Source organism: Podarcis muralis, chromosome 13 (assembly GCF_964188315.1).
Source record: "Podarcis muralis chromosome 13, rPodMur119.hap1.1, whole genome shotgun sequence".
In the NCBI taxonomy this organism is placed as follows: Eukaryota; Metazoa; Chordata; class Lepidosauria; order Squamata; family Lacertidae; genus Podarcis; species Podarcis muralis.
The window spans coordinates 32,005,892-32,026,656 of NC_135667.1; the positions used below are offsets into that span (position 1 = coordinate 32,005,892).

At 46.3% G+C, this 20,765-nt stretch overlaps 1 protein-coding gene across 11 annotated transcripts in view; it reads left to right on the forward strand.

The window, feature by feature from the left end:
* The window catches only part of SRCIN1 (SRC kinase signaling inhibitor 1), a 259,534-nt gene that overhangs the window by 40,071 nt on the left and 198,698 nt on the right, over window positions 1-20,765 (forward strand). For 9 of the 11 annotated variants that reach the window (XM_077917324.1, XM_077917322.1, XM_077917318.1 and 6 more), the window contains exon 2: window positions 7,642-7,704. The exons of the other annotated variants lie outside the window; for them this stretch is intronic. In XM_077917324.1, coding sequence (XP_077773450.1) covers window positions 7,642-7,704 — 63 coding nt within the window. The remainder of the gene's footprint in view (window positions 1-7,641; window positions 7,705-20,765) is intronic. 11 annotated transcript variants of the gene reach the window in all.

The following is a 20,765-nucleotide window of genomic DNA, read 5'->3' on the forward strand; positions in this document are numbered from 1 at the left end:
AAACAAATGAACAAAGGCACGTTTTGTGAAAGATTATCCTGGCTAATTTTTGTTTTCTCACGGGTGCTCTTTTCGTTACACCGCTGCTGCAGTTTATTTCTTTGCAGTTCACCTTGCTTGGAACAATTTTCTCTCATCCTTCTCCAGATTCAACATAGTCGCTCTCATTGTTTTTCAATCTATTTTCTTCTCTCTCTCTCTCTCTCTCTCTCTCTCTCTCTCTCTCTCTTGGAGAATGTCATAGCAAGGGAAGATTCAGCATTCAGCATTAGTTGGAGAAACCTAGTGAGCTGGATGGTGATACTTAAAAATTGCTTCTCTTGGGGGTGTGGTGTTCAGCAGGTCCAAAATGTACATACGAAGAGCCCTGCTGGTTCAGACCAACAGCCTATCTAGTATCCTGCTTCCCATAATAGCCAAGCAGATGCCAACAGGATTCCCTCAAGCAGGCCATGAAGGTAAAAGCCTTCTCCCACTGTAGCTCTCCAGTGAGTGGTATTCCCAGGCATCTTGTGGCCTCTGTTTCTGGAGGTAGCATATAGTTTCTTGTGGGTTTTGCTTTTATCTTCTAAACACGTTCTTCCATGATCCTCAACACAGCCACAGCCTGAAGTGACCTATATTGGCCAGGGGGTGCTACCACCATTTATTCCCTGAAATAACTCGCTTAAAATAAATAAGTGAATCTTGTGTGTTAAAATAAATAAGTGAATCCTGTGTGGCGGTGCATTCTGGTAGTCCCAGATGCCATCAATAGTGAACCCCCCCCCCCAAAAAAAAACCTCAACCAACCACAGTTCTGTATCAGGTAGATTGTTGGCCCTGATTTTTTTCTCTTAAGTTTCCTATGACCCAGTGAATAGTCTGGGAAAATACGATGCTGTGATGCTGCTGAATCTGAGTAGGCTTGGCTAATGGGAGACTTGTGTAAGTCTGTGTAAGAGTGGAAAATAAGTGTCGGTTTTTTTTAAAAAAAAAAAAAATCTTGGTTTGCTGTGTGGTTTATTTACTCAGGCTGCATTGCGGAGTCCTAATTGCATTTGCCCAGCCTGCTACATCTGAGGTTCACATAAGGATTAGGAAGCCCTATCCCTACCACAATGCCTCAAAACATCATACTGAAATAAGGAAACCCTGGTTTGATGGATGTGGAGAGCAACTGAATCGTCAGGGCTAGGTCGGATCTGGCATGGAAGACTTTACCGAGGGTGAGCAGCCAATCAAGAGTTTAGACCTAAGAGATTCTGAAGCCAACAGAGAAGCTCAACGTTGGTCAGGCCTTTCAGATTGGCTGTTTGGTTGAGGTTTTTGGCCATGAGATGAAGCTGAAGAACTCCAGGCTTTAATTCCACAATGCCCGCCGCCAACCCCGCAAGACTTCCTTCCCTGGTTCTTTTGTTGTTTGGGTTATTTCATTATGTAGATCACAGTGGTGCTGGTGCTGTACAGAAGCCCAGTCAAGAAGGCCTCCACCCTCACTCGCCACCTTTGCAAAACTTGCAAGCTCGTGCGTCAGAAGCCAGAGAATGGCACTTGAGTGGAAGCCAGGGGACAAGAAACTGGACAAAAAGGGTCAAAACAATGACAGCCCTTGATGGATGGAGGACAGTAGAGGCGCCTGTTGCTTTCCTGGAATTGGGCATTGCTCCTTCTCTTGCCAACCCTTGCGGAATGAGACTCTTGTGAAAGCTTAAACGTTTGTGTCATCTCTCCCTCCTCCTCCTCTTACCACTCTGTCTCTCTCACCCCAGGCCTTGGAGACCTTGAATTAAAAAGCACAATGAGAGAGGAAGGAGAAGAGAAAACAGTCTCATTCCCTGGCAGGACAAAGGATCAAAGAGGCATCTTAGGGTTGCTTTCTCCAGGCGTTTGGCACCAGTTGCCGTCAGCTGCCTCCCAAACCAAAAGGCTCTTTTAAAGCTTTGGGAATCCATTGAGAAGGTGGCGGTAAAGGAAAGGGAGGTTGCAGAAGGAATAGGCCTCTCTCTCTTTCTCTTTGTGCTCCTCTAGACGTCCTTTGCTCATGATGATATCAGGCTGGTTACACATGATCCCGCTTTCAGTACTCTTTGTGCCTGCAAAAGTTTGGCGGCGGACATCCTGCTTCGTTTCGAATTGGCGCATGTCCCATAGCTTCCTGCTGAAATCCTGTACCTTTTTATGCTGCAAATGTTCCCGTGTGTGTGTCTGTGTGTTGCCCCGCTTTTGTTACGCTGCAGTGCGAGAGGGCCCCTTCCAGACAAGCATAATGCAGTAACATTGGAGAAGCATCGCAGAACAACTAATAAAGCAGAATGGTGATCTGTGGATGCATCAGTAGAAATCCTCCACTAACGCACTGTTATTGTGTCAGTGGCGTGTTGCAGGATACACCCACAAAAAAAACACGCCAAGGAGTTTGGATAAGGCTTCTCCCTTCTCTCTCTTTGCTTGTCACACTTTGCCAACATCCCATGGTTTTCATGGGCCTAAAGGTAAAGGTAAAGGACCCCTGGACAGTTAAATCCAGTCAAAGGCGACTATGGGGGTTGTGGTGCTCATCCCACTTTCAGACCGAGGGAGCCGGCATTTGTCCACAGACAGCTTTCCTGGTCATGTGGGCGGCATGACTAAACTGCTTCTGGCGCAAGGGGACACTGACGGAAACCAGAGTGCACGGAAACACCGTTTACCTTCCCGCCGCAGCAGTACCTATTTATCTACTTGGCACTGGCGTGCTTTCAAACTGCTAGGTTGGCAGGAGCTGGGACAGAGAAACGGGAGCCTTCCTGGCTGTACATGTGAAAGATCATAGGTTACCGCTTGTGTGAAATGCCATGAGACATCCCTGAAGGTAGTGGTGCCACCAGGGCAGAACTTTGGTGCAGAAGGTTCAGAGTTCAGCAGAATGAGCAGGAGGAAACCCAAACACAGCAAAGCTGGCTTACCACATTTAAAGTAAGCGAAGGATATATATAATGCTTTCTAATTAGATGCTTCTCTCCCGCATGAGACCATATTTCCCTGACTGCACCATTGCCTAGAGCAGTGTTTCCCAAACGTTTTTGGGCAACGGCACACCTGTTTACCGGAAAAAAATCTCGCGGCACACCACCATTAAAGCCCCGCCCCCGTGACGTCATTCGGGGAGCCGGCGGCCCGGGCCTGAGCTGGAAGGAGAGGCGGTGCTTTTCGGCACAAGGCAATCGGCCTGGAATTGTTTCCCGCGCGCTGCGAAAGGGAACAGCTGCGGTCGCGCGAACCCTCCGGCGCTGGGAGGGGAAAGGGCGGAGTCGCAGAGCACCAGCTGGCCGAGCGGTTGCGCGCAGCGTTGCGCTTTTGGAGAGCGTGCGGCTGCTGCTAGGGGATCCGGGGACGTGAGCAGGCCTGGCCCGACCCGGGTTGAAGGAGGACAAGCCGGCAGCGCGCCAAGTGAGTTCGGTTGCGCACGACGGCCCCCGCTCCCCCCACCCCCGCCGGATCCTCGCCGCCGCCGCCTCTCGCCCGCCTCCCTCCCACGGCACACCACCCGATGTCTCACGGCACAGTAGTGTGCCGCGGAACACCGGTTGGGAAACACTGGCCTAGAGGAGGGCAGCTTCTTCATAAGGTCCCACACTGTAGATCAAGTGTGGGGCTCTCCCATAAGCCCCAGCAAGCATGGACAGTAGCCAGAGAGGATGGGAACTGAGTTCTGCAAGATTTGGAGGGTCAAAGGTTCCCAACACTTACTGTGGATCTTGGGGGGGCAGGTGGGAAATGTGCTTAGTGATGCCTTACTTGTTGCATTGATCTGAGCAGAATCAAAGCGCAACTAACTTAGCCTGGATTTGACACATCAGCACTGGCTCTCTTGACTGTATTTTTATTATGGCTCAAGTGTGGAAGGTGAGGCTTTCAAGGTCAAGGGGATCAGCATAAAGCTGCCTCTTTTATTGCAGTAGGTTTCCGGATATGTCAGCGGTTCTGACATTTGCACAGCTGCAGCTCAAGAATCTTTAATACATAACAGATGAGATTGGATACATCCTGGATTGAAATGCCACTTAGGAGATGCATGTAACTAGAAATGTAAAATTTCTGTGAATTTTGAAACCTTGTGGTGTGGTTTTGCATGGAGTTTGCCAGTGAGAGGGCCAGACACAGACCTTTTGAAGGAAATGTACTCAGTATGTAACTTTCTAATTAAAACTAATCTTATTTTACTACTTTAACACCATAAAATGAACCATTTATAACCTATCATGTAAAATTTTGCTGTTTGGATTTTTTTTTTTTTAAATTACAGACCCCCCCCCCCCAATTTTTTTATTTTATTTTGCGGGATCTGTAGCACCACTTAAGATAATAAGCTCCAGGATGAGTTTATGACTACTAGTAGGTATTGTTCAGTAGCATCTTCAGTAACTGAAGTTGGAAAGGAATGGTCTTCCTGATCATAAAGGTTGATGACCCCGTTGAGGGTGTGAGTGTTTTCTTCCTGTGGAGCACTCCTCAAGGCTAATAATAATAATAATAATAATAATAATAATAATAATAATAATTTTTTATTACTTTTACCCCACCCATCTGGCTGGGCCTCCCCAGCTGCTCTGGGTGGCTTCCAACAGGATATTAAAAACACAATAAAACATCAAACATTAAAAACTTTCCTAAACAGGGCTGCCTTCAGATGTCTTCTAAAAGTCAGATAGTTGTTTAGACAAACTTGCCCTGTGACAACCTGCCCACAATGCTCCCTTCATGTGAATTCTGTAGCTTGTTAGCCAGCAATTTTGCATAGAGGGAGAGAGAGAAACATAGTACATATTTACATATTTTGTCTTGTTTCGCACAATTGATTCTTGAATGTTTACTCTTTTACAGAATTGATTCTGGTTTTGCTAAACGCTGACCCTCACCCCCAACACTGACAATTTTATGTACTGCAGTCACACCTCTAGCCTAAGATTACAGTAGACATGACTTTGCAACCAGCAGTGCTAGAAACTTGCCCTTTATTCTTTAAGGGAAGCTGAGCTATTTCAGAAAGCGTAATTCTGCAACCAATACCAGATTCTTCCCTTTTCCTGCTCTCCCAAGGAACTGTGGCATACGCTCAACCCCGGTTAACGTTCCAGATTGCTGGGCTCACTTGTGGGAGGCTTGGTGGGATGCTGTTGCCTTTCACTCACTCTCTTTTAACTTCATATAATCCCGTGAAATGATGACCTTCCTAGGTGGTAGGAAGATCAGGCTCAAGGGAACCATTTACCTTCCATAGCATGTTGTAGACTGGTTCAGCCAAAGACCTATGTCATATTCGGACGGCATCCCTAGCATCTCAGCTGGTCAAAATGGACTTAGGGGCTGGTTCCTCGTTGCAAAGAGGCAGCCCTTCTGATGGTTTGTGGAGTCTTCCAGTGCTTGGAAGTTGGATCAGATTCCAGGCTTTTCTTTCCGGAGGGAAGGAAGTGCAGGAGCGGTAGGATTAATCAGTGGCTTGCTGATAGTGAAGATGCCAACTGCTCTCTGGTGGTCTGCAGGCTCTAATGCAGCCTGACTATGCATGAAAACCCCATTGGGCCTCTTTACCACTTTGGGTAAGGCTGTGTGTGCAGGTGAGTATGTGCCTCTTTGTGGATGAGGGCAACTCTGTGCTTGTGGTGTTTCGTCTGCACTCGGTTAAGTTTCCTGCGGCTCATCTGCGCACAATACTGTTGGTGGAAATGGCCTCGGGGGTCAGTGGAATTAAGTGTGTGCATGCTGTTCTCAAGGGTCATGGGTGTTGGGGGTTTCTGTGTGTCCCGTTTGTATGGGAAATGACATAGGGAGTTGGAGAAGGTCGCAGGTGTGTTTTCCGTTCTCACACTTATTGCATACGGTTAATTCTGTTCAAAGCATTATGTGTTCCGATATATCCCCATGCCCCATATTTTGTGACAAGAAAAGCAGGATTCTGCAACCTGTTCTCATTGTTTATTTTAATGACTGATTTTATTAATTTAATGAGACTCTTTATACCTTGCCTTCCTGCCGTATAGCACACATTTTCCTACTATTTGTCCTTCTGCAGCCCCCCCCCCTTCTCCCTATTTATTCCACTGCTGTTGCTGGTCATGGGAAAAGGCAGAGAGCATGAGATCTTCTGCAGATACCATTCTGACATCTAAAGATTTCTCCAGCTGCTGTCCATGTATTTTCAAAAGTTTTACAATCGCAAGGGCTGGAAAATCATTTTATAAAAATAAAATAAAGCTAGGCTAGGATGCTTGGAAAGCTAAATTTTGCATCTAAGCTCACGTTCTATGTCTTCTACATTTCCTTGCGGAACTGTGTTCCCTACTTGTTCTCAAATGTATTGTGGAATCATGAGGACTAGACACTTATTTGTGGGTGTTTAAATGAAAGATTCTCAGGATGCTTAACTGCAGGACAATGAGTTGCGAATTTACTTAATCCACCCTTTAATCCAAGGCTCTTTTGCCCACTTACACCTTCCCCTGCTGTGGCCAAAAGGATTCCAGTTTTGCCAGCTTCTCTGCTATCTATCTATTTATTTAGTTCCCATCTTTAGTTCCCAGGAGCTTAAGGTGATGTGCATTGTTCTTCCTTTCTGCATTTAATCTTAACAACAACCCTGTGAGGTGGGTTAGACCAAGAGGCAGTGATAGGCCCAAGGTCACTTGGTGCGTTTCATGGCTGAGTGGGGATTTGAACTCAGGTCTTCTTGGTCCTAATTCAACACCCATACCACTACAGCAGCCTGGGGGTGAAGGCAGGAGAATGGGCTGCTGAAAGAAAGAGGCAAGGGATACAGCAGCTATAATTTCACACGCACCACTTCAAGGTAGCAACTGAGCCCAGGGTGGCAAGAATCAGGCTTCCATCCATTGGTGTGATGATCCACCTAACTTGCCAACTTCAGCTGCATCTTTGACAATTTCTGAAATGAATGTTGGAGCAGTGGGGGGGTCCAGGAAGCTGCCAGTTCACTCATTGTGTGAGTGGATGGTGCTTCAGAGTGGGGAGGTGCCCTAGTGCAATGTGCAAGCTGACTCAGAAGCTTCCTGAGCCAACGCCATATGCTTCCTCCCATCTTCCCCCTCTCCACGTGACATCTGATGTTGGCACTCTCCATGAAATCCCAATTTTCCAGGCACCGCCTTTCTGAGGCTGAAGCATTGTGTGGCTGGGGGAGGGGAAACGTCTTGGTTTCCACGAGGAGTCCTCTACCTGCCACTCACGTGTTTGGAAGAGAGGGTGGGGTGTGTGGCACCTGCTCCGGCCTGGTAAGTGTGTGAACCTGGTAAGTGTCTGAACCAAGCCTGCGTGGGTTTTGTTTTCGTTTCCTGTGGTTGTTGCAGGTGGCAGGCAATCGATCTCTAGCCTGGTGAGTGAAGTCCCAAGACTGCAACTTGGGGCGATGCAATAAACAAAACAAAAATAATGACGGCCTCCTCTCTCGTTTCCCATCTTTCATTGTGTTTTGTGTTTTAAGTTTTTAAACAAAAAAATCTTTCCTGATGTTGTTTTGTTTAAAAAACGAACAAACCCCACACCACTGTTTTCCCCAATATATTTGCCTCCTGCACCCACCGTTCATCCTCCCCCACCCACTGCCCCCAATCCCTTTCTGAATTTGTTTGTTCCTGAATTTCCTCCTTTCCTGTCCTTAACCAGGCGTCGGGCGAATTGCAGGAGGGAAGAAACCTGGACTCTGTTCCCTTTGTTTAAAGTCACCAGGTTAGTATCCGGGGTGGTTGTATTAACTGGTGGGATCCTCTCCCTTCCATCCGTCACCGTTTTAACTGTTCCCCCGAAACCACACCACCAACCCACCCAGTCACCATTCTTCCATTGCAACCACCTCATGTAGCACTTGGACCCCTTTCCTTATTTTGCGCGCATATATATGCTTTTTAAAGTGTGATTGGAATCTTAGTCATCATGATGCCTTCCAGGCTTGTTTTGTGGATTTTTGCTAAGGCGAACAGTGAATCGTTTGTCAGTGCCTGCTGTTTTAGAAAGGGTCACTAAAGCCTCACTTCCATGCTGTTCCTGCCCAGTGAGGGATCAGGACTGTTGTCACCTGATGATGATCAAGCTGATGTTGGTCTCTGCTCCTGCTGTCTATGCTGCTCAGGCATAGACAAACCTGTCAATTTCAGTGTCTGCCAGTCTCGTGTGCCCTTCTGCCAGTCTTAAATTCAGTTTGCCCCTTTGTGATTGTTAAAAAAAAAAGTAAAGTGGGGAAAACATATGGATGAAAAGCTGTATGCATTTTCATAATACATGTATTTCGTCTTACAATTTTGCCTAGCGTGAGCATTTTTTGCAAGCAGTTTCCCCCAAGCAGAATGTAGTTTTTGCATGTTACTTTCACAGGCGTACGCATTTTTTGTACATGTTCTTTGGCTGGACAACTTTCACTGCAAAATTCAGAGAAGTGAGACGGAGAGTTGTGTTTCGATTTGTGTATTGGTTTTGGAAGTGCCAATTCAGGACGTTTGCATTAAACGGCAAACGAAGCAAATTTGTTTCCCCACCCCTGTCTATGCTCTGTTGACCTCCTTGGTTTGGTTGTCCCTGCTTACAGCAGTCCTTACAGTGACTAGACAACTAGCGTTTTGCTGGCAGTCTTTTCTCTAGCTTTGTGGGGCGGCTTGGGGCTTGTGCAAGGCGCCATCATCTCATTGCTATAGTATAGCCCTTTCGCTGGCCCTGCACATTGGGCCCACTCCACAACTCCTTTTTACCTTGCTCTCGTCACTGCTCACCGTTTTCTTATTGCTATGCCAAACTCCAGTGGTGGATCCCGTAATCCCAGAATTGTAGAGTTGGAAGGGACCCTGTGGATCATCTAGTCCAACCTCCTGTAATGCAGGGATATCCAGCCATCCCAGGGATTGAACCTGTGACCTTGGTGTTGACAGCACCACGCTCTAACCAATGGAGCTATATCTGGGCATTCTTCATTTCGGAGAGTGCAAGTGAACAGGCTTGTGCAGTGGCCTGGCTGAAGCTTATATCCCTAACTGCAGACTCTAACGGCCTTTATGCTGAAGGGGTTCCATTTTTAGCCCAATGGCTGTGGCTTTATTGTAAGCGATGGCTTTAAAAACCAAACAAGCCCAACACTAATAAAAATATAATAATAGGAATGCAAAATGCACTCTAGCCTTCGCAGCAGCAAACCCTGCTGCGTCTGTCACAATAATAGATTTTATTTCCATGGCAAGCGCTGGCTTTGAATGTTCTGGGTGAGCTGCATTTTGAAGTGAGACAGCTGCCAAGAAATGCTTAAGCCTATTTAAATTAGCAGAGAGCAGCGGGGTATGTGTGTGCGGAGAGAAAAGAGTGTAAAAAAGGAAACATATCAAGAGAGAGTAGAAACTTGTACTGCCATTATTTATTTATCATTTATGTCAGCCTTGCTAATAGGCCCCGGAAAGTTACTAGCTGCAGAAATTTGTTTACTAATCCTGCCGCCTCACACGTACCTATGACGTTCAGTGCAATGCTGTGCCTTGGAACTAAGGGCCTAATGGCATCTTATATCAGGGGTACAGAATCTATGGCCTGTCATATATGGTTTGGACTCCAACTCCCATCAGCCTTAGGTAGCATTGTTTTAAATGGATTTATTTGTTTATTTATAAACCATGCTTTCATTGGGACCTGAAGCAAAGTATGGCAATGAAAACACTGAACAGGTTAGTAAGAGTTAATTGGCAAAGGATATCAGGTTTGAAAGGTGTCTCTTAATACTGTTTTTAGAAGATGTCTGACGTGGGTGGTGCTGTGGGTTAAACCACAGAGCCTAGGACTTGCCAATCAGAAGGTCAGCAGTTCGAATCCCCGCGACGGGGTGAGCTTCCGTTGCTTGGTCCCAGCTCCTGCCAACCTAGCAGTTCGAAAGCACATCAGTCCAAGTAGATAAATACGTAGGTACGGCGTTTCCATGCGCTGCTCTGGTTCGCCAGAAGCGCCTTAGTCATGCTGGCCACATGACCCAGAAGCTGTACACCGGCTCCCTTGGCCAATAAAGCGAGATGAGCGCCACAACCCCAGAGTTGGTCACGACTGGACCTAATGGTCAGGGGTCCCTTTACCTTTACCTTACAGATGAGCAGGGATATAGATCCTGCCAAATTTCTACTAGCAAGGAGTTCCACAGGGCAGGGCCTGCCACATTAAGGCTCAAACTGAACATCAGGGGCATGTGGGACACCAAAAGTGCCCCTGTCAGGAGACCTCAATGGTTGAGGTGGCGCAAAAAAGGGAATCGGGTGGTCCAGATGTCTAATGGGAGTTGTAGTCCAGCAATATCTGAAGGGCCGCAGGTTCTCCAAAGTTATCTTAAATTAAGCACAAGAGCCTGCTGAAAGCTGCTGCTTTAATGGCGAAGGAAAAGCAACCCCATGAGATATGCAGCTGCCCTTTCCCAGACAAAAACCCTCCTTGTTGCTAGATGCCCCTGAAGTATCTGGGAGCAAATAGTTGTTGCGAGCTGTGGGCAGCCATTTTAGTCCATACTGTATTCACTCTATATTCTTTCAGCTTTAGACTGTAATCCGAACCGGCTTCACACTGAAATAAGTGGCACTTACATCTGAGAAAGCTTGCATAGGATCAGTGCCAGATTTATGTATAAGTTAAACAAGCTACAGCTTAGGGGCCCATTCTCTTGGGGGCCCGCAAAAAATGTAAAGGAAAAAAACCCTGGGTGTACATTTCCAAAATATAAGATAAAAAACAAATAAAATAAAACCTACATTGACAGTGTTTTGTGTTGTGTATCCTATGATGTAAATAATGGGCCCCACCTGCTAGCCTTCTCCCTAAAATATCACATACTTTGTTATGTGCAAATGGCTTTAGATACCTATGAGGTCCATAAATTACCATATAGCATATATTCAACACAAAAACAGTGACAATTTGTTGTTGACAAAGGACAGCTGGACATATAAAGGGCGCCATTACCTTCAGTAGCTTAGGGCCTCATCAGGCCTAAATCCAGCCCTGTATAGGATGCACCACAGGGGCTAGTTCTTTCCTAGTTAACCAAGGTCCTCCTTCCTCCTCTCATTTTTCCTCACTGTGGTGGCCAGAGGAGTCATTGGTTATAAGCCGTCTGGAATTTGAGCCATGGGGTTATGGGGGGGGGGGGGGAAGAGCAGGGATATTATTTTGTTAGGGAGAGCAGCCTGTGTGGCAAAAGGGTTGATCCTCCAACACTGTAAAAATGAGACGCTGGTCACATTCTCCCAATATACATTCAAAACATTCTTATGTCACGGTGTCCTCCAAAAAATCCTGGGAGCTATAGTTTGATAAGGGTGCTGAGAGTTTTCAGGAGACCGCCCCAGAGCTACAGTTCCCAGCACCATTAACAACCAACAGTTCCCTGAATCCGTTGGGGGAAGCCATAAGAGTGTTTAAATGTATGCTGTGGATTAGCATAGATGTTAAGAGACTGAGCTGTGAATTGGGAAGCTGTGAATCTTGCCTTTGCCATGAACTTACTAGGTAACCTTAAAGCAAGCCACACTCTCTCTCTCAGCCCTATCTCCAAATATGGGGATCACGTCACTTGTCTGATCTTACAGGGTTAATGCAAGAATTATAACAAGGTAATTGATAGGAAGGATTTGGAACGCTTTTAAATTGCTATATAAGTGATAAGTATTGTTTATATATAGACCAATTCATTTTGGACTTGACAGCATGAGGTTTGCTAATATAAAAGGCGAAACAAGGTTGAGGAATTCAAAAAGGTCTGGTTGTGCGGTCTCGACCTTCACGTGTAACATGCTATTATAATACATTTTATTTTGGTACTGCTTGGGAGGAGGGAAGGGTGAATTATTTATGTTAAAGGGGGATAGTTAATGTATGATGAAACTTTACATTTCTTGTTGGTTTGATTTGGGTATCTGGAAGATATTATCCAGTGAATTATAAATGGGGGGTGGGGTGGAAACCTGGGTTACAATAGAACACTCCCAATTGGCAAAGTGCTTTGGAATGTTTTTGCACTTTTGTGTAATGCCAACAACCCCATAAGGTAGGTGAGTCTTATTCCCATTCTGCAGATGGGAAACCGAAACTGAATCCCACTTCTGGATGCAGCCCCACTTTGCAGCAGCTATTTGCAGAAGCCTCTTTCTGCGTAGTGCAGGGGAGGGGAACCTGTGACCAGTTGGACATTGTTGGATTGCGACTCCCCATATGCTTGCAGCTGATGGGAGTTGGCACCCAACAACATCTGGCTGGTCACGAGTTCCACACTTCTGATGAGGGATTGCATTTGCTAGATTGTGATCCGCGAGCCCATGGCAGAACTGGGAATTTAGCAAAGGACCACACTCAAATCTGTCCACTAGCCCATGGACTTTATATTAGCCAAAGATCTGGATTTTGTCCCAAGTGGCCCCTCAGCTTTGTTGCACCAGGGTCCAGGGCCTCAGGTCCTGTTTCAGCATTTTATTAAGTCCTTCTTTCAGCTCTACCTACCCCAGTCTGGATAAGATTATTGTTGAAGTTTATAAAGTGGCTCACAGCTAATTGCAACCATTCTCACCCATAACAATAAAACCAGTCAACAAAAGCAATAAAAAAAGATTAACACACAACAACAGCTGTGTGCGAGGTTGTGGTGCTGGGGAGGGCTTCAGGGAACACCACAACAGAGGCTGTTGCATACTACAGTGGTACCTCGGGTTACAGACGCTTCAGGTTACAGACTCCGCTAACCCAGAAATAGTACCTCGGGTTAAGAACTTTGCTTCAGAATGAGAACAGAAATTGCGCGGTGGCAGCAGCAGGAGGCCCCATTAGCTAAAGTGGTACCTCAGGTTAAGAACAGTTTCAGGTTAAGAACGGACCTCCAGAACGAATTAAGTTCTTAACTTGAGGTACCACTGTATTTTGCATACATATAAGCTTGTATTGATTTGTCACAAGTTGCCCTTAATATATTTCATGACTACTTGAACCTCCTCATGTGTGTGTGTCTATCTGTGTGACATGCACACCTCTTCCAACCAAGGATAACACCTCATGCGTCAGATGACATCTACTGTAGTCCACAAAAGCTTATGCCATAATAAAACAATTAGTTTTTAAGGTGCCACAAGAAGTTTTGTTTTTGAAGTTTTGTTTCAGGCACCTCTTAGGTTGTGGAATTCCGTTCCCACAGAGGTCCATCTGGTGCCTTCATTATACAGTTGTACCTTGGAAGTCGAATGGAATTCATTCCGGATGTCCGTTTGACTACCTGACATTCAGAAGACATCTGAAGGCAGCCCTGTTCAGGGAAGTTTTTAATATGTGACATTTTAGTGTATTTTTTATCTTTGTTGGAAGCCGCCCAGAGTGGCTGGGGAAACCCAGCCAGATGGGCGGGGTACAAATAATAAATTATTATTATTATTATTATTATTCCAAAATGTTTGGAAACCAAGGCACGGCTTCTGATTGGCTGTAGGAAGCTCCTGCAGCCAACCAGAAGCTGTGGAAGCCCTGTCGGACGTTCGGGTTCCAAATAATATTCACAAACTGGAACACTCACTTTCGGGTTTGCGGCGTTTGGGTTCAAACATCCAAGCTCCAAAGTGTTCAGGATCCAAGGTACAACTGTATAGTTTCTGTCATATGATAAAGACTCACCTCTTTACCCTGGCCTTTGACACTTGAGATACATGTTTTCAGGGTGGGGGGAACACCTCCCCCTTCCTGTGACTGTGATTTGTTTAAATCGTTTTTTCAACATTGAATTTTAAATTGATGTAACCCGCCCTGGACCTGATGTTGAGGGGCAGGATTAAATTATCCTCAACATCCTCATCATTATCATTATTTAACAAGAACAATGCCACTCTATAATTTAGGCCCATTTTGGATCAAGCAGAACCTTAGACAATTTGGAGCCAAATTATGGCTGTATCTGACTCGTAAAAGCCAGTGTTTCAGCACCATTCGCCATTTCAGAGTTTTGTTAGTTTCCAAAATTATTTATTGATTTAGTCAGCAAAGAGCTGCTTCACACACCCATGTGTATGACTCGGTGACAAATCACACAAGGCCTTGAAGTGGAATGTCTCAAATGCCCGCACTGAAAAGTGTTGCAAGGAACAGTGTTGGCTGTTTTCATACATATAAGTCACTTAAGGTTTGCAGTCATTTAGTGGCAAATCTGCCTGTGCAAAAATGCTTATCGAATTGTGGAAAAGTTGCACAATCCTGGAAAGGGCAAAAAGAGAAAAACCCTCCCTTGCCTTTCCAAAATCCTATGACCCTACCCTGTTTGTATGATAAAAGCATTCTTCTGTATTCATATGTTGCCCAGGCCCTGTGGAAGCATGTCTGTTGTGGGAATGTCACAGGTTCCCCATCCTTCAAGCCTGCAATATGTATATTGGTGCTTAGAAACTGCAAATCTCTCCCCAGCCAGTTGAGAGTGACTTGGAGTGCTGTCTGAGAAGCGGGTGCAGCGGTTGTCACCAGCATGTGCTGAAAAACGCATGCAACAGCTCCACCAATGGCCAGGAACAAAACATGCCTCTGGTTCCTGTTGCCTTGCTGTGCCCCTACCAGCAATACCTTTGATTGAGCGTTGGGAATGACCTGTTGGTTTTATAGAGGCTGCAGTGCAGAAGGGACACCCTTTTCACTGATCGCCCTAGAACTTCTGGTCATCTGGTGATGCTGGTTTGAGACATGTTCAGGGTGGACCAAGGGAAGTACTCCTTCAAGTGATGCATGATTAACCCACAGAATTAATTGCTACAAGTTGTAATGATGGCCAGAGGCATAGACAGCTGTGAACCTCCCATCCTACCTGACTTGGGAACTTTCCTCATCCGCACACCCCCTCACTCCGCTCTTGAGGATGTTGCTCACGTTTTTGCTCAGTGTACCCTTTTTGAGGAATGAGTTGAGTAATTGGCTGGAAATGAATGAAAGCCGCCAACAGCTGATTGCCCCTTATTAACAGCGCTGTAAAATTCCAAGGAGGAAAGCTGCATTGGCAGATATTGGAGACTGGCAGAGGCACAGATGTAGGCACAAGCTTCTTACTGCAAGATCTCCCTCTATTTGTTTTTCAGGCTTGTTTTGTTTTATCACGAGGGCTCAGTCCACCAGTGTTGTGAAGATACTCTATATTTTTCAATATTTGACTGTAAATCAGTGCCAGATCTACAGATTTTTCCATGGGGGCTAAAGCCTGCACTACCACTCCACTCTCCTGCAGGTTTGTGTTCTCCACCTCCACTTCTGGAGCCAAGGAGCCCTGCCCAGCCTCTCTGGACTTCAAAAGGGGAAATGAGAGGCATTCTGGGTTGCCAACCCACCAAGCCCCGTATCCCTCTCCTTACACGCTGGGCTCATTCACCACGAAAAGCTTGAACCCTGTGGCTCCCAGAATCAGGCCTCTGCATGTTCAAGGCTATGGAGAAATGACTAGCCCCCAACCCACATATTAGACTCTCCCAATGCTCAGATCTGGGCTTTGAGTGGCAGGAGAGACACCTCACTGTCCTGGCTCCAATGCACCAGGGGTTTTGCCTATGCACTGGCACCACTTTGCTTTGTGTCCTTGCAGGAATGGCTCTTCTGTCCTGGCCAGCCTCTGGACTCCGACAGCTGGCTCCATCATTGAGTTCCCAGCTAGCAAGCTGTGGCTGTTGCAGATTCAAGTCTGCTCTCACCGCTTAGCACAAACATCGCACTCAGGAGCAGTGCTTGGAGAGTGGGGCAGCAATGGGACATGAAGGGCAAGTCATGCTTTTTCAGTCATAGGTTAATCAAACAGCAGATTATATGGGTGGACCTCCTCCTAAGATCCAGGTCAAGGGGGTCACATGTGTGAATTCTCTTAGACAAGGCTGAAACTTCCCCCTGACGTACTAGATTGCTATGTTTACAGATCCCCCCCCATAGGGGTACAGTCAAACATTTGACCCCCCTCCACCTGCTAGTGTGAAATGGTGTAGCCCAGCAGTGGCAAACTTTGGGCTTTCAAATTTCAGTGGCACCCTGTGTGATGCCAAAATTTGATGCCTCCCCGCTTCTCGCCTTTTGTTCTAAGTCATTGTTGTGGCGTCCCCTGCAGCACCCTTTTGGCATGCCGCCCAGTACAGGGAACTCTCCTAAATCCGCCTTTAAGCCCAGGAACAATTTTAACACATGACCTGCAGTTTTTTTGTTGACGAGGCCTCGGTCTGCATTCCCCAGCTGTAAAATGGGAACAATAGCAGCCTATTTCGCTGGATTGCTGTGAGGCTGAATGCAGTGGAAGACTGGAAAGTACCTTTGCAAATGTCCACAGAAGTCCTGCTTCAATGAGAAACTAAAAAAAAGGGGGGGGGAGCCACATAGTCAAGTTAGCTGAGATCTGTGCAGATGGAGGTTGGGGGAATGAGGTTTGGCCTTCCAGGCTGCTTAGGGATTCTTTTTCAACCTTCCCCACTTAGCACCTCCTTAGAGAGGCCAGGCCATCAGGGCTCCCACTTGCAGCGTAATTGCCCTCCCACAGCAGGAAGCACAGAGAGGAATAATTCACAGCCTCAACGGCTTTTTAATAACTCTGTGCTTCAAGTCAATTTCCATTTTGCCTTTTAATTAAAATTACCATTTTCCCTAACAACAAGAAGCAAAAAAACAAAACAACCCAGGGGAAAAAACAACAAAAAATTCCGACAAATGCTCTTCTGTCTTATTTCTGATCTTGTTTTAGTCCTTGCATTCCAGCATTCTAGAAATAAATTTCTCCCTGTACAAAGATGTTGTGTGCTCCCAACCCCCCTTTTTTTGGCCTATGTGGATCCCCACCCCCAAGACATGCATGCAACTTTTTCAATCTGATTCCAGGGTAATTTCAAAGTGCCCTAAATGACTTGGGGCCAGATTACCCAAATAATCATCGTCACCCACTTAGAATAATAGAATTGTAAAGTTGGAAGGGACCAAGTTGCAGGAATCTTTTACCCAATGTGGGGCTTCAACCCTCAACCCCTAAGATTAAGATTCCCATAGACTTGCCCAACCACAGATACCATCTTCTAAAGACTTTCTCTGAGTGTACCAACCAAAGTAGGATTTACAGGTGGCTCCTGGAGAGAGGGCCTTCTCAGTAGTGGCACCCCAGTTGTGGAATGACCTCCCCAGAGTGGCTTAACTGGCACCTGTATGTTATTGTCTTCCACACACTTAGAATCTGCATTCCAGGATTCCTGTGCGAGTCATATTGAATTTATCCAGGGTGCTCCGCAGCTTGTGTAGAACACACCTCTCCCAGGTCTCTTTAAAATATTTAATTTATTTACAAATATACAAGTTGAGCAGATGCAAAGGCGATCGTAAGAGCCCTAGTAGATCAGACCCAAGGCCTACCTAGTCTAGCATCCTGTTTCCCATACTGGTGAATGAACCCAGTGCCTACGAGAAGATCCCTCAAGCAGGAAGTAATAACACTCTCCTAATGCATGCTGCCTCTGGGTCCTGGAGTAGTCATTGGTAGTAGCCCTGACCTCCATGGATTTTTCTAAATCACCTTTTAAAGCTGTCTAAGTTACTGGCTGTCAGTATAACTTGTGAAAGCAACCCCATAATTTAACTATGTTCTATAGTATATAGATATAGCTACATAGATATGGTATACATATGCTATATGGAATATATATGATCTATATGGTGTGCATGTGTGTGTGTGTGTGTGTGTGTGTGTGAGAGAGAGAGAGAGAGAGAGAGAGAGAGAGAGAGAGAGATGGCAGGTGGCGCTGTGGTCTAAACCACTGAGCTTCTTGGGCTTGCTGATCGGAACGTTGGCGGTCCAAATCTCCACGGCGGAGTGAGGTCCCGTTGCTCTGTCCCAGCTCCTGTCAACCTAGCAGTTCGAAAGCACGCCAGTGCAAGTAGATAAATAGGTACCGTTGCGGTGGGAAGGTAAATGGCGTTTCCGTGCGCTCTGGCTTACGTCACAGTGTCTCGTTGCTCCAAAAGTGGTTTCGTCATGCTGGCCACATGACCCGGAAAGCTGTCTGTGGACAGATGCCGGCTCCCTTGGCCTGAAAGCGAAATGAGCACCGCAACCCCATAGTCACATTTGACTGGACTTAACTGTCCAGGGGTCCTTTACCTTTAGAGATAATTACAATGAAAACAGCATGGCACCAGCCATTAGTTGGGTGTGGAGGAGTAATGCCTTCTGTGCCATTTTTGCATTTGAAATCACACATCCTTCCTCTGAAACAGCAGTTTGATTAGCTGGATGGAATGAGTGGGAATGCAGTTGCTTATATTAGGCCTGTCCTTCCCACCAGCAGGATTAATAGCAGCTTCTGGAAGACGGGTGGCGGGGGTGTTTTTGATTTGGGTAATGTTGGAGGGGTGAGGTTAAATACCCACTTCCCCAGTACTACTGCCCTAATTCAGACTGCTGTTCCCGCTGTTTGCTTTATTAAGTGTGTTTGTTTTAGGGACAAGGGTTTGTTTTAAAGGAAAATCCACTAATGGATTTCCTATGTCATGGATGTTTTTTGGCTGTTGTTCTAACTTCTTTATATTCCATCGATGCCAAAACAGGCTTCTAAAGTATAAAAACCAGTTGCACAACATTAAAATATATTAATTAAAATAAACAATAAAGCAAGCCCGCTAATTAAAACACACAATGCAACTAAAAACTCACGTGGCTGGAGTCAATTAAATGGTCCCGCTAGTAGAAGCCCAAGCAAGGACGTAAATTAGTACAACCGGACTTTTCACCACTGCTTTTCATGCCCCCTGCAAATTGGCGTTTTTTTTGGGTGGGTGGATAACCCCAAAAACAGTGCAAAAAAGGAGAGGAAAGATTGTTCCACCAGGTGAGCAGAAATGCTTTCATTAATGGCTCAATCTTCTTAGGGCAGGCTTCCTCAAACTCGGCCCTCCAGATGTTTTTGGCCTACAACTCCCATGATCCCTAGCTAGCAGGACCAGTGGTCAAGGATGATGGGAATTGTAGTCTGAAAACATCTGGAGGACCGAGTTTGAGGAAGCCTGCCTTAGGGCTACGTTTCATTTCTCCCATTGGGTTGTATCCATTGCTAGTTCTACTTTAAGTAGAACTCAGTTGGATACAACCTGTAAATGCCAGTATTCTGCATCTTATGCTGTTTGGTACGTCTAACTGCGGGGATGAGTCCATAGGCTGGACTCCAGCTCCCATCAGCTGCAGCCCAGCATGCCCAATGGCCAAGGATGATGGGAGCTGTAGTCCAGGAACACCTGAAGGGCCACAGGAACCTCACCTTGATCTACCGGCTGCATCTTCCCTAGTGGAGGCACACACACACACACACACACATACACACACCCCTCCATTAAGCTGCCTTCAAGCTTTCAAACTGGAATGCTGGTGATCCATAGGAAAGGCATCGCCCTCTCACCTTCCTCTTTGCCTTTGAGAAGGCTGTCATCAAGGCAGAGCAGGGTTATGGCAACCCATTCTGCAAGAGATCCTTGGCGGAGTGCAGAGGGCTTGAGCCCAGGGCTTCCATACCTCTGGGCAGAGATCCATGCTGCATTTTTCCTTCCCATGGAAAACAAAGACATTTGTTTCCAGTGGCAGCTGCACTGCCTCCCAAGTGACAGTGCGGCTGAGTGTTGCTGCAGCCAGGGAAAGAATAAATGCTTTCTGAGTTTCTGACAGTGGTCCCCCCGTCGGTTCTGGAGTGGGGGAGCTCACTCTTATGCTTTCTGACATCGTCACAGCTCCTAACCCGGGGCATCCGAAATGCTGGTTTGTGCATGAGTTTGGGGGTTTGTCAAACTGGAAAGGAGCAGATCTGTATGCTCTGTGCTGTGTTGTCTTTTTAAAATGGGAACAAGACTTCAAGAGGGAAAGGGAGGCTCTCTCTTTTGAAGCATCTTTTGACAAGTTACTCTATGCGCCTTCGAGGTTGGCAAACCCATTCTGCATTATGATGGCTTGGAGCAGTTGTACGTATTTATGTATGCATATTCATTAGCTCAGGGGGCGCCAACCTTTTGGGGCTTGTGGGGGACATTTGCAAAGAGTAGGAAATGTCATGGGAACCAAACACTTACATCCCACCCTGTACTGATGGATGCTAAAGAATGCTTCTTTTGCTGGACCTTTCTTCCAACAGGCTTCTTCTGGTTTCTTGCCTCCTTCACTGCATGCGTTCCAACCTGTCATACTATTTCTTATCAGTCCTCCTTACTTAGGTGGGTAGGTGGTGTAACAGCTAGTAACCAGCAGCCATCTAGCTAAATCTCTTATTGTGTCCATTACTGAAACATCTTGTAAGTTGTCAAGCTAGCCCAAAAAACTCATGGAAAAGGCCACCTCGCTTAATTTGCATGGCCATAGAATCATAGAATTGTAGAGTTGGAAGGGACCCTGAGGTTCATCTAGTCCAAGGGTCAGCAAACTTTTTCAGCAGGGGGCCAGTCCACTGTCCCTCAGACCTTGTGGGGGGCCGGACTATTTTTTTGGGGTGGGGTGGGGGGAATGAACGAATTCTTTTGCCCCACAAATAACCCAGAGATACATTTTAAATAAAAGAACACATTCTACTCATGTAAAAACACGCTGATTTCAGGACCATCCGTGGGCCGGATTTAGAAGGTGATTGGGTCGGATCCGGCCCCCGGGCCTTAGTTTGCCTACCCATGATCTAGTCCAACCCCCTGCAATGCAGGGATATGCAGCTTCTCCCATACAGGGATCAAACCTGCAACTTTGGTGTTGTCAGCACCACGCTCTAACCAACTGAGCTCCTCAGAGTTTA